At 41.6% G+C, this 14,126-nt stretch overlaps 1 protein-coding gene across 14 annotated transcripts in view; it reads right to left on the bottom strand.

The window, feature by feature from the left end:
* Positions 1-11,854, bottom strand: part of FMR1 (fragile X messenger ribonucleoprotein 1) — a 40,115-nt gene extending 28,261 nt beyond the window's left edge. For 6 of the 14 annotated variants that reach the window (XM_061408646.1, XM_061408648.1, XM_061408647.1 and 3 more), the window contains exons 1-2: positions 11,547-11,832; positions 1,593-1,645 (exon numbers count right to left, since the gene is read on the bottom strand). In XM_061408646.1, the coding sequence (XP_061264630.1) occupies positions 1,593-1,645; positions 11,547-11,597 (104 nt within the window). In that variant the 5' untranslated portion in view covers positions 11,598-11,832. Of the gene's footprint in view, positions 1-1,592; positions 1,646-11,546 lie in introns of all 14 variants that reach the window. The other 8 variants (XM_061408654.1, XM_061408653.1, XM_061408656.1 and 5 more) reach the window with 4 other exon arrangements.
* Between the last annotated feature and the right edge of the window lie 2,272 nt (positions 11,855-14,126).

Genomic DNA, 14,126 nt, shown 5'->3' with positions numbered 1-14,126 from the left:
ACTTTAAGTAGATTCATAGATATGTGCCACCATTACCAGGGACTTCCCTGGTAGCTCAGTTGGTAAAGAATACACTTATAGTGCAGGAGACCCAGGTTCTATTCCTGGGTGGGGATGATCCCCTGGAGAAGGGCATGGTTAACACACTCCAGTATTCTTGCCTGGAACATCCCACAGACAAAGGAGCCTGGCAGGCTACAGTCCATGGGGTTGCAAAGAGTCGGACACAACTTAGCAACTAAACCACCACCATTACCAGTCAATTTTAGAACATTTTCATCACTTCAAAAAGAAATCCCACACTCTGGCTATGGCTTTCCACTCCCACGAGCCCCAAGCGACCACTAATTTATTTATTTTCTCTATAGATTTGTAATCTGTTTTTGATACACTACTAATTTCTCTAAACGCCAAAGAACTGATGCTTTTGAACTGTGGTGCTGGAGAAGACTCTTGAGAGTCCCTCGGACAGCAAGGAGATCAAACCAGTCAATCCTAAAGGAAATCAGTCCTGAATATTCAATGGAAGGACTAATGCTGAAGCTGAAGCTCCAATACTTTGGCCACCTGATGCGAAGAGCTGACTCATTGGAAAAGACCTTGATGCTGGGAAAGATTGAGGGCAGGAGGAGAAGAGGGCAACAGAGGATGAGATGGCTGGATGGCATCACCGACTCAATGGATATGAGTCTGAGCAAACTCTGGGAGACAGTGAAGGACAGGGAAACCTAGCATGCTCCTAGTTCATGGGTTCACAAAGAGTCGGACATGACTAAGCAACTGAACAACAACAATTAATTTCTCTTGGTAAATAAAAAACAAACATCATAACTGCTGACCATCCTTGAGAATTTAGTAAAATCCTAAGATCATGATCACATTTTTGGGTTTGGCAAAGGAGTTTATACGTACTTTAGAATCTTGAATCGCTACTATGAAAATACCTCTCATTAACAGCATTCAAAAACTTTAGTCAAAAGACCTGTCTCCCCAATAAAATGTTAACATCTACCTCTACTATTGATGCCTTTGTATATACAACTAATGTGCCTAGGCCTCTAAGTATTTTTATGTACTCATTTAACAGTAAACAGAAAAGATCAGTTACTGCTCTCGATGATTTTAAATTTATGAAAGATAAAAAATGTTAATAGGCAAACATAATTATTTCTAATAAAATATACCAAAGGACTAAAACTATCAGTTTTAGATTTAACATTACAAAATTCACATCAACTTTCCCAATGGATTCCCATGAATCCATTCACTTTCATCTTTTAATATTTACAAATATTTCTATTCAAACTCTCAGTTACTAGCACAGAACAATCTGGTTTCTTTGTTCACATTTAAAGGAACTAAGATGTAAGGGTCAAGATTATACAAAAGGGATCTCCAAGGTCATTAGCAGGAACAGTCATTCCATTGGTTTAATATTGAGTTGTTCAGGAACTTCCTGGTCAGTTAACATGAAGATCCATTCCTGAAAAACACTCAAACTAGACTTGAATTTTTTTAAATGAGGAGTAAAAGGAAAAATTAGCATAAAATGTTAAAGAACCTAAATATTAAAATTATATCAAGACACTTACTTGTTTTCAAATGCCACTGTTATTGAATCTTCATGAACATCTTTTACAAATGCCTATTAAAAAAACACAGTTAAATTAATTTCTAAGCTTAAGTATCGTTTTTGTTTTTAGTTACACTTTACAGTGATACAAATATTTTATGTTTAACAACAGAATGAAGCTTTAAGTTTGTTAGTTTGCGAGGCTCACTCATTCATGAATCACATCTGTATTTACATACCTACAGCATGGTAGGCCCTAGGAATACTGATTATTTAAAATAGAGCAAAAAGAATTGCTCTAGAATTCAGCGTCTAATAGGAGAAAGACAGATAAATAAACTGAAAATTACAATGCAAAGCTGAAGGTATACTTTAGATTAAAAGTTTTAGAAACTAAGAAACTTGTTACAGAGCTATATACCAGTCAGTATAGATCTGTTGTAACCTATCTTTTTCTCCTTAATACAATTTTAGAATACAATAGTAAATAACTAAATATAATCTCAAATCTATGTGAACACAAGTACACTAAGTTCTCTTTAACAATATGCTGCTAATACCACTAAAAAGTCCAATTACTAGAGTTTAATTAAATTCTCAATCTCACAGGCACTTGGTGGAAAAAATAGTAATATAAAGTACAGACGTTTAAATCTTTTAAATCTGATGACGCAATTGCTAATAATCCGCAAAAGACATAACAAAATAGCTAATTATCAAGAAATCTTTAATCAGCATGCTGTCCCTAATTCTATAAAATGACATAACAAAACAGCTAACTATCAAGAATTCTTTAATCAGCATGCTGTCTTTAATTCTATAAAATTAAGTTTTTAATAGGTGCAGGAAAGGAGGCTTTGTTTTTTGTTGTGACAATTAGAGGAGTAGGATAAAGGATAAAGAAACCCAAGGGGCTTTATATCTTAATTCATTTTAAAATGGTTTTAGAGATTCCAGCTTCTTACTCCAGCGTGTTCTGGGCATGTCTCTGTGCTTTTGTGGTTTCTGTCTAAAGGATTTTGGTCAAACTCCTCCAGCTGTAGAAGGCCCGTGGTGACCCGAGGTGAGCATTTTTGGAGGCTGTAACCCAGCAATGCTAAACTACTTGGGCCTCTCTTCCTGCCTGCCTGCTGTCCTTCCCCTCTTTTCACTGAGCTATCTCCTATGGGTTTTATTTCAGTTCAGATGTCACCTCCTATGGGAAAACCCAGAAGACTAAGTTCAATTTCACCTTCAAACTTCTTAGAGCATCTTATGAGTATCCCCCACTATAAACTACCCTACTAGAGTACTTTGCCCATTTTTGTACCAAAGGTAAGCTTCCTGAGGGTGTCTTTTATTTACGGTTGAACTTCAAAGTACCTATTAAGGGTTCACTGAATAGTTATTATCATAGATCACTGCCTAAAGGGTTCTTATCCTAGCCTCCAGGAGGAAAAGTATTTGTGTGGTTTGAAGGGATGGGGCTGGGTGGGGATGCTGATCAGGGAAGACAAATAGAAGAGGTTGAGGTTCTTATGCAGCAGGCCTAAACGGGCAGTGGGAACAAAGGCTCAGACCTGGAGAAACAGCTAGGGCTGTGGTAGAAATAAATCCTCCATGGAAAGGAAGTCAAGACAATTCAATGGGGGGAAAAGAACAGAGCTTTCAACAAATGGTGCTGGGACAACTGGATTATCCCCTTGCAAAAGAATAAATTTTGGCCTAACCTTATACCATATACAAAAATCAACTAAAAAATATCAAAGACTTAAAGGTTAGAGCTAGAACTATACAACTCTTAGAAGAAAATGTAGTAGTAAATCCCCCTGACTTAAGACAGCTAGCTTGGAGTAAGACCCTTCTTTAACTTCTCTATGTATCCTCAGTAATTGGCACAATTTCTGGTATACAGTAGGTGCCCAATAGATGAGTTAAACAAATGATTCAATGCAAATATCTTGATAAACAAATACATTGTCAAAGGCCAGAAATTAAAGCATTGTTTAAAAACTAAAACTTCTCAAAATATCAAATTAAAACATATCAGTCAAGTATTAAATAGCTGTGCGAAGTCACTTCAGTCATGTCCAACTCTATGCGACCCCATGGGCTGTAGCCGACCAGGCTCCTTTGTCCATGGGATTCTCCAGGCAAGAATACAGGAGTGGGATGCCATTTCCTTTTCTATTAAATAGCTGCTCCTAAGAAAAACAATGGTAAGTAAGGCAGGGCTCTGGAAACCATTTATAGTTGACCCTTGAACAACACAGGTTTGAACTGTGAGGATCCACTTACACATGGACTTTTTTCCAGTAAGTGTAGTACCCATATTTTCACTTCATAGACATTTAAATTATCTAAAGGGGGGGCGGAGTTTGTGTTCAATTAGAGGTCACAATATGTGGAATCAAAGGAACTTGGGTTTGAGTCTTGATTCTGTCCAAGCTATTTCACCTTCCTGCCTTTGGGTGAACCATTTGTCAACTGCTTTTGGTACCCTAGCCCCAGTGTTCAAGGGTTGACTGTACATTGAACCTAAACAGAGACACCAAACTCCTGTAATTATGCTGTAAAGAATAAAGCAAAGCTATGCTAAAAGAAAGTTTCCTTGTAAGATCAAGGTGGACTGTAATGGAATCTAGGTGTTCTGCTATATCCAAGATGCCTAAATAATTATTTCTAAATTAAACGTATGTCTGTATTTTTATAGTTGTTCATCTCAAGTGGGGGGAATTCACATTTTCTTCCTATCATTTTGATATTGCTTATTTTCCCTCAGCTATATTTAAATCACACACATTTTCAACAGAGTGTTGAGAACTCTAGTTAAATACTGACCATGATATCCTAAAACATACTCAAGATTTTGTAAGGGCGCATGCCCGTACTGCTCTAAGGGGTTTGCCTCACTATTACTATAGAAACAGAAAGGCTTGATTTTGAGTAAAGTTGGAGGAACTGGACATTTAGTTTTCTAAAGTAAAATTAGCTTTTTAGTTTTAGTAATTAGTTTTCCACAAATTACAAAGAAAGGGAGAACAGGGCCCCCCTGCCCTCAATTTCTCCCATCTTGACAGTGATGGCTAATACCAAATTAACAATTTGCTTTTTGAGGGTGGGACTTCTATTAGGAGCTAATCCCTTATTTACCGAAAAATGTCATGGCCTCTGTCTTCATCCTTGTCTAAAGTTTTATGTTTGCATGTCACGGCAGTAACAAATATTAGTTCCTTACTTCATATTATGGGGCTTTCCAGGTGGCTCTAGTGGTACAGAACCTGCCTGCCAATGCAGGAGACGCAAGTTCCATTCCTGGGTTGGATCCCCTGGAGGAGGGCATGGCAACCCACTTCAGTATTCTTGCTTGGAGAATTCCATGGACAGAGGAGCCTGGTGGGCTACAGTCCATAGTGTTACAGAGTCAGACATAATTGAAGTGACTGAGCATGCATGCACTGTATATTAAATGCTAAAAATGTTAAGTCCTTTAGTCAGCTAAGAGAACCTTGTTACAGCTGGGTGAAAATTTGTTCTCACTAAATAAGGTATCTTTCCACTACTACTGCCCTTGCCTAAACTGTGCTACTGTTCACCACAGAAGCTGCTGGTCATATATAAATATTTCTATTTAATAAAGTATAAGTAAATAAAATTAAAAATCAGTCTCTGAGTTATACTTGCCACATTTCAAGTGCTCAAAAGCCACACAAGGCTTAGTACCTACTGCAGAGGACAGCACAGGCAGAGCACATTGCATCACCACAGATGGACAGATCTGTGCACAGCACTGATTTCGACACTTAGAAATCCGGGGGAATGATTTCAAATCCACGTTGAAAGCACTCTAAAAGTTCATCTCATTATTTCACCGCTACATTTTAACTTGTTTTTCTATTTGCAACAAAGTTTTTGTACAGTTCAATCACACTCATTCACCGCATTTGCCTATTTCCTAAAATTAAACATTCCTTCAAAGGAGGAAGATCTGCAATGGTTGTGACTATTTAAAAAAACAAAAACAGCTCTCAAAGACTTTAAAAACAATTCCAGATATACAGTGTCAAAAATGGTTTAAGCAATCATCAGAGCCTACCAGAGCCACTGCTTTCGAGTTAATGAAGCTTATCTATATATGGATGTTTGCATGATTGTTTCAAAACCAGTCATTTTTAGTGGAATAAAAGAAATTCATAGGTTACCTCTGGTTCACACACTCGCTAAGCACAAAGGTCTCCTGTGACTTCAGAGGCCTTTTGCTAAAATGCCAACAAAGGTCCCAATTTTCTGTTTCTCATCATACCTTCTCCAATAACTCTCCTTTTTGGCCCTGCTCCTCCCTTATCCCAATAATCATGTCCTTTCCTTCCCTGGCTGCCCCCAGAGCACTATCACCCCACCCACCAACGTGGAAAACTAAGGTTGGTTGCACTCTCTACCTATCCGCACATGAAAGTTGATGAGAAGATAGGTTGAGGGAATTTCTGTGGGGTTGGATACCAAAGAAGGCAACTGAAAGGGTTTGAATGAGTACAGGAAGAGAGTTGCATGGAACTGGATGAGAACTAGGGCTCTTACAAGAGTCAGTAAACTTGGTGGTTAAGTGTTCTGCTGTGGGGACTTTCCTGGAGGTCCAGGGGTTAAGACTCCACGCTTCTACAGCAGGGGGCCCACATTCAAGCCCTGGATGGAGAACTAAGATCCCACATTGGTCTACGGCCAAAACGAATAAAAAACGCAAACAACAACAATAAAGAAAAGAGCCTTTGAGGAAAAACAAAACAAAAACGAGTTTTGCTGTGAATGAGAGCTAAGTTCAAAATCTTGATTTTATGACATAATAGCTGTGGGACTCTCCAAGAAGTGGTCTCTGGGCCTTGTATGCCTTGTCTGCATAAGTAAGGAATGGATACAGAACTGGACTTGCTGTCTGCTGTCGTGAATAAAGAAATCACACATGTCTAGTGCCTAGCATGAGGCCTAACACATAGTTGGCACTAAGATAAGTTACAGGTAAAGCAGAGAGGAGCATATTTTATAAAAGATGCAAAGCCATAAACACTCTTGCACTTGAAAAAGTTACATCTCAAAAAATCATACATTTAAAAAAGATATTAAAACTTAGGACAGAAAAAGAAAAGGATATTTCCTCAAAGATACTAAGTACTAACAGGTCGTTTACACTCAGAAGAAAAAAAAAGTAACAAAAACCTTTGGGGTTTGAGAAACTGCTTAAAGTGCAGTTAAAGACAAGACACCCAAAGCAACTATACTCCAAAAACAAAAAAAAGACACACACGGACTTATCATCAGGGGGAATAAACACAAAATTTAAAAAAAAATCATTATGGGGTCCCACCCACCTTACTGGCAACTGGGCCAAAGAGGCAATCATAACATGATACTAGCCAAAGCGTGTCATGACTAGAGTTATCTAATTCCAACATCACATCACCCAGACTGATGAAACCAAAAGAAAGTCCGTCCCCATTTTGGTGAACTTTTACTCTCCCACTACACCTCACACCTTGGCAAACTCTTCTCACAAACATGAGAGGGGTGACTGTGTAGAGAAATTTCAGTGTAAGCCACTGACCAGCAATGAACAGCTATTACATTAACACTGAAGACAGCTCATGTAGTGCAATGATGATTCTCATTAGAGAAAACTTAGAAGCATCGCAAAATATCCCTCCTCAAGAAAATCTGTAGGAGATAAGATGACAAGGACATATGAAATCTGATAAAATATGATTCAAAGACAAGGCTTCACATACAAAGTGAGTTATTGCTTTGCCACCCTTTGAATGTGGGCGCTAACAACATATGAGAATGAACAACGGAGAGGGCAAAGTACAATAAAACTCCTCAACAATTCTTCCAACCGCAGTGCATGACTAGGAATACTTGACTTCATTTGGGCATTTACCACAAATTCTGAGAAAAATGCATTCTTTCTGGTTCACCTTGACCCAAAGACAACACACAGGTACAGAAAGAATAGTATGAAATGAATTATTAATTTTCCTGTGCCTATGTATTCTTTTGAATGCATCAGTTCTTACCTGCCCCTAACATAACAAAAGCAATTATTATAGGAAAATCAAAGATTTCAAACTTTATCTTTCATTAACAGGCATTCACATGAAGAATTACTGTGTGCGGAGTTACTAAAAAGGAGGCCTACATATAAACAGAGTATTTTCATGATGTCATTGTATGAACTTATAGAATAATGCTGAACCTGCATGTCTTACGCCTCCTGCGTTGGCATTCAGGTTCTTTACCACTAGTGCCACCTGTGAAGTCCAGAATAATGTTAAGACAGTGTTATAGTAACAATTACAATTAAAAAAAGTACAATGAAAAATTGAAAGAGAAAGTGTTAGTTGCTCAGTCACGTCTGACTCTTTGGGACCCCCGTGGACTATAGCGTCCTAGGCTCCTCTATCCGTGTAATTCTCCAGGCAAGAATACTGGAGTGGTTTCCCATGCCCTTCTCCAGGGGATCTTCCCGACCCAGGGATCGAACCTGGGTCTCTTGCATTGCAGGCTGATTATTTACCATCTGAGCTACCAGGAAATCCAGTTCATTTCTTTAAGTTAAATTTCATTGCTTCAGGAAGTCAGAGTACCTCATCTCAAAGCCCCAATCTGACCCTTACTGGCTCTGACACTTAGTAATAAGTCACCTACCTCATCTCTTTGTACATCTATGTCCTTATCTATTACCTAAAATGGGAGTAACAATAGTACCTCACCGTTGTGGGAGGTGATTAAACAAATTTAAAAGAGGTAAAGCACCTAGAACAGTGCCTGACACCTAGAAAGCTCTCAGTATCTGTTAACAGTTATGCTCATAGTTATGTCAGGAACCACATTCTCATAGCGGTCAGGAATCAGAAATCCAACTATTGTAATACTGAATTTTACATTTAATTAATAATCTATGGAGATTTTCAGAGTGCTTGAATACAAAGTTGGAAAATGCTCAAAAGGGTAATAATGCTGCTTCCAAAACACTAAAAAGGGTGTTTAGACTGGGAAGAAAAAAAAATGCAGTTGACCTAAAGTTGTACTTCCTTGAAGTACAGAAGACTTCAGAGAAAATATGAAGAAAATGTTCATTTAAAAAATTTCCTCTTGATCATACATTTTTAGGCAGATGCCCTGATGATAAAGACCTTTTTCAACATTCTTTGTTTAGGAGATGTTTTGTAAAAAATTTTGTGAGGTATAATTCAAGTGTTCTCATGTCTTAAGTAACCTAGGCTCTATATGGTGTACTCATGACTTTTCCAAAGTCAAAGAAATACCTAAGCATAAAAATAGTGGCTCTGACAGTTACTAAATTTAACTTTCAAGTTTTTAAGAATAAAGACCAGAGGGAAAAACAGAAATGAGCTGTTATGATCTTAGGTTTAGATTTCATGGTTCTGTTAATTCTGAATCTGAAGTTTAAGTTAATTTTTTAGAGGAATAAACCTACCTGTTACCAGCATACATTCTATCCAGTTTATACTGCAAATGTGGACCATGTGCTCAGAAGACAAGAGAACTGCACCTTCCAGTATGGTGGTTCTGGTAGGCAAATCAAAGTCTGAATGCAATTATACTGAAGTCGTTCGAGTTGTTTAGTTTCTTAAGCCTTTTCAATCCGGTGAACCTAGGTTTCTAATTTTTCGTAAATGTAACATTTCTCCATAATAGTGCATTTTTTGTCTTTACTTCCCATCTTTTCTGTCCATCCCACTGGACAACTTGATTTACTTTTGCTTTACTTTTATAACTCAAATCAGTATTGAGTCTGATAAGAATTTAAACCTTTTTCATTCTAGAAACTATTTTTCTATCAACACAGACCATTTGCGGCGTTCTTAAAAACAAAACCTTAATTAAATAAGCATCTCAGCAATTTTTCTGCATGTGTTTGTTCACCATTTAACATTTCCCCTCAAGGAACAGACAACCCATTCTTTCTATTCACCTTCATATTAAGCAACTTTTGTTAAAAAAAAAAAAAAAGAGGGGGTGATAAAGAGGAGAGATAGAGGGAGTTTCTTATATTCCAATCAGTTTGCAAGTAAAATCACAAAGCAAATCATAGGCTGCTTGGAAGAGAACAATAAATCCTTCAAGACTAGGATGTGCTTGCCCTCTATAGCAAGCAAACTCCACTGAAAGACAGTAAGAGTGATATCCGATTTAATATCACAGATTAGACTACCGCTCCACCATTAGCCCCTACTCATATTTATTATATTTAGCGTTCCAAATCTGGTGGGCAAAACTACCAACCTAGGAATCCCAGGGACTGTGGAGCCTGGTGAGCTGCCATCTATGGGGTCGCACAGAGTCAGACACGACAGAAGCGACTTAGCAGCAGCAGCAGGAAACAGAAGGGTTCTACACAAACTAACCAGCAATAATTATGGATCACTGAAATAAATGCAACCAGAAACTGCAGAGTTAACTGGATGAATTCTATATTGGTGAGATTTAGGAACAAAAATCCTGGGTTAAATTTTTCCTCCTTTTACAGCAAAACATTTTATCATTTTGCTAAAAGCATGGAAGAGTTTACAGACTTTACTCATTTATGAAATATAATGCTCTCCAAATTTCTCCATGAAATAGGTAAACACATATATAGTCAAATCAGTGTTTACTTGCCTATTCCTAGTTTGAAACGTTTATGTTTTTCTATGTAGATTTAAGAATGGCGCTTGGACAATGGCAATATTTAATTTCCACTTTCTTCCATATGCACCTTCTGTTTCCAAAATACTGTAGTAAGGTGGGACATCACCCACCGAAGTTACAGAGAGACATTCAAGAGGATACGAGGACTTAGATTGCTAGATCTACAGCAAGTATGAACCAACAGAGGCACCACCTGACATATGAAATTATTCTCTTTTTGAAAGTGTAAGGTATTAGTGAGATTTGAAATGTTGTAACTTTTAAAAAGCCCGTGGCAAAACCAAAGCCATGCATGCCTATTTAAAACCGCAACAATATAGTTAGCTGCAACATTAAACGTTCAGAGAAGATACATCGTTTGAAGCACAAAACAATCATTTCCACTCACTTAAAAAAAAATTCCATAGGAATGATACATGCTTAGTACATTTCCTAAAGTTTCATGGCACATATCCAGGCCTTTGGAGGGGTAATTTTTTTTTCTTAAGTAGCAGAGTTGCCAATGTTTTTAGACGCTGAAGCATCTGTATTCCAGAATATTTATAACGGGGGGGGGGGGGCGCAAACATTCAAGATTACCAAAGTCTTCAATCCATTACTCGGATATGTAAGGGTCCTCCCGAAAACTTTTGAATCTAAACTCTCTTTTGAAATCCACAAAGAGAAGTCACTAATAATCAGTTGCCATTGTGATTTGGTACCAACTACAGCTTCTTACTACTCTTTCTTCACACCGCTTGCCCAGAACAGTGGAGCTCTCCGAAGTCCCAATGCTGGACCGGAAAAGAGAAGGCAAAGGAGAACGCAAACCCTCCTTGCAAGGCAGAAGGCGGCTTGACGGAAGCGCCCCCCGCTCCTCGGCAACTACCCACACGTCAGGCCCGGATCCCACTGGAAGAGGATATTTAAGAAAACAGAAATAAGCCTTCACCGTCACTTCGCGCGGATACTGGTGCTTCCCGCCCGGATCTCTTACCTGCCGTCGGCCCTCGCCCACCCCCAGCGCTCCCTGCTGGGGCTCGGCTCCCAAAAGGGCACCCTCTTTTCCTTGCTCGCTTCTCATTCCGACAGACGCTGGGGCCTCACACTGGAGAGGCAGTGGGGCTCGAGGGGTTTCCCAAAGGCCCGAAGTCCGGTCCTTCCCTCCCTCCCCAAGAACATCCCGCCGAGTGCGCCCCGGGCCCCGGGCGCGGCGCTCGCGAAGAGGGTTCCAGGCCTGCCTCCGGCCGAGTCTAAGAAGAAAAGGGAGGGAAAGCAGGGCGAAGATGGGGCCTGCCTTGGAGTCAAGTACCTTGTAGAAAGCGCCATTGGAGCCCCGCACTTCCACCACCAGATCCTCCATCTTCTCGTCCGCCCTGCTCGCTTCGGAAGCCCGCCCTCGAGAGGTGGGCTGCAGGCGCTCGAGGCCCAGCCGCCGCCGCCGCGTTACCGCACGCCCCCCGGCAGCGGCGCCGCAGTCACCGCTGCCGCCTGCGCTCGCCTTCGGCTCGCCGCCCGCTCCGAAGCAGCCCCTCACCGGAAGTGAAACCGAAACGGAGCCGAGCGCCTGACTGAGGCCGAAGGATCCGGCCGCTCCGCGTGTAAACAGTGAAACCGCGTCATGTGACCGACGCCGCCCCTCCCCCCGCGGGTTCGGCCCCTCGGCCCCGCCCTCTTTCCCCTGGCGGGCCCAGGAGCGCGCGCCTGCGCGCTGCTCTGGATGGGCCAGGGGGGGGCCGAGCGCAACGTGAGGCGCGCGGGCTTGGCGTGCGCGGGCTCGGCGGCCGGCGGGAAGGCGGGAAGGGCGGCGACAGGTCGCACCGCTGGCCGAGGTCGCGCCTTTTGGCGTGGCCTGGCAGGGTCCTGAGCGCCCGTTCCGTTAGTGAGGGCTGGGGGTCAAGCCAAGGGCGTGTGAAAGGGCCTCCCATAGCGAACAAGAGTGTTCACTTCTCCATATCTGGACTGGCTTGGGTCGGAGGTGGTTTTTGTTTTGTGTTTTTAAGTGGGGCAGAGCCTAATGGAGCTGGAGGTGGAGTGGGAGACAAGAATAGAGGTGAAACATTAGATTGACGAAGACTTTAAACTGGTAACAGTGGCAACAGTGGTGACCGGGCTTGTGTGACCCTTAGAAGGTGACAGTAATGCTCTCCCCTCCCCAGGAGATTTTGAGCCGCCCCGTGTGCTAGGAGGGGCAGTGGATTGTGTCAGGACCTCTGGAAATGTCTTTCCTCAGACGCAACTCTGACGCACGTGCTCCCCTTCCCTCTATTCTATTTCATACCGTTTTGACACAGGTTTTAAAAAATGCGCTAAACACTCGTTGATTTCTTTACAGTTAATTTCCCTACTGTTTCACACCTACCACATGCCCGCCTTGCACTGGAGGTGACTTATCTACAGGGGCCAGTGCACCTCTTTGCAGCTCTCCCCGCTTACCCCTCACAGTAAAACAAACCCTAAATTTTTCACATTTTTGCTTCTGCACCATGCTTGTATTCACCTCGACCTCGGTTTCCTTTCGAAGGCTTGTATTCCGCTGAGAAGTTTATTGAGCCTCTACCCTATGCCAGTGGAGAAGGAAATGGCAACCTGCTCCAATTCTTGCCTGGGAAATCCCACGGATAGGGGAGCCTGCAGCATGGCAGGCTGCAGTCCATGGGGTCTCAAAGAGTCAGACACGGCTTAGTGACTAAACAACAACTATGTGCCAGACGGCTTGCTGAGTGCTAGTGAAACATTGGTGAAAGAAAAAAAAAAGTGAAAAAAAATAAAGAAAAGACCACCTTCACTGAACTTGGAACATAGAGGAACCTAGATGATCATACATTGTCAGAAAAGAAAATCTGGAGTGGCAGCTGTGATAAAGGCTCTGAAGGATAGGTACACCTATGATAGTGGTGCAGGACCCAGTGTGGGGTGGGGGGAGGGTGGTCACGGCTGGGAAACTCCACCTGGAATGTGACCAGTGAGAGTTAACTGGCAGCACTGAGTTGATGGAGGCGGTTGAACTGCCCCAGGCAGATGCCCCAGAATGCGAGGCATCCTTGGGCCTCCAGTTCCCTTCCCAGCCCACTCCTGGCCAGAGCAGCCGCCTTGCCTCTGGTGGAGCTCCAGCATGAAAGCCTCAGATCAAGGCCACATTCCTTGAGGCCACATAAACAGGAGTGATTTGTTGAACTAGGATTTCTGGAGTCGTCACAAGATGCAAAGATCCCAGTGCAGCTAAAAGAGACTATCACTGTTGACTGGATGGAAGCAGAGCAGAGCATCAGCCTTAAACCCGATATAAAGAAGGGGGACAGATTGATACGGATGATTGTAACTTCCACGTGTAGGATGTTGTTCAGTTTACTCCAGGCATTCAAATATTATCAGCTCTTCATAACCACTGCAACCAACACTAAACCTGGTGCTGTTCCCTGAAGCTCTGATGCACTTTCGTGCCTTCATGTATCCCAGTGCTTCTTGGCCCCCAGAAATCTTCTCATTAGGGTTATCGGCTGGATTCCCATTAGCTTGTTATTTGTATCTCAGGTGCAGAGAGTTTACTCTGCTCCACAATTCTCAGCACGTTGTCATCATCAGTCCCTGCAAGGCCCTTTTCTTATTTATATTGTTTTACTTTGGTTAAATTATTTGTCCTTGTCTTTCTCAATACCCACTCCCATTCATCTTCTAGATACAAACTGCAATATGTTTGGTATGGATTCTTGATCATTTAAGACATGGGGTTTCGTGTATGCCTTTTACACTTATGAAGATGGTCCTGGACTGTAAATCTCTTATTTCCCACTGTTTTCACTCAATGCTACGTTCTTGAGCTATATCCACATTCCTGCAATTTCCCTAGTGATGGGCGTCTAGGATACTGCCAACTCCTTTATGTCACTCT

Source organism: Bos javanicus, chromosome X (genome assembly GCF_032452875.1).
Source record: "Bos javanicus breed banteng chromosome X, ARS-OSU_banteng_1.0, whole genome shotgun sequence".
NCBI lineage: Eukaryota > Metazoa > Chordata > Mammalia > Artiodactyla > Bovidae > Bos > Bos javanicus.
Note: the sequence above shows the minus strand (reverse complement) of the source record. Positions and strands in the feature narration are given on the sequence as shown.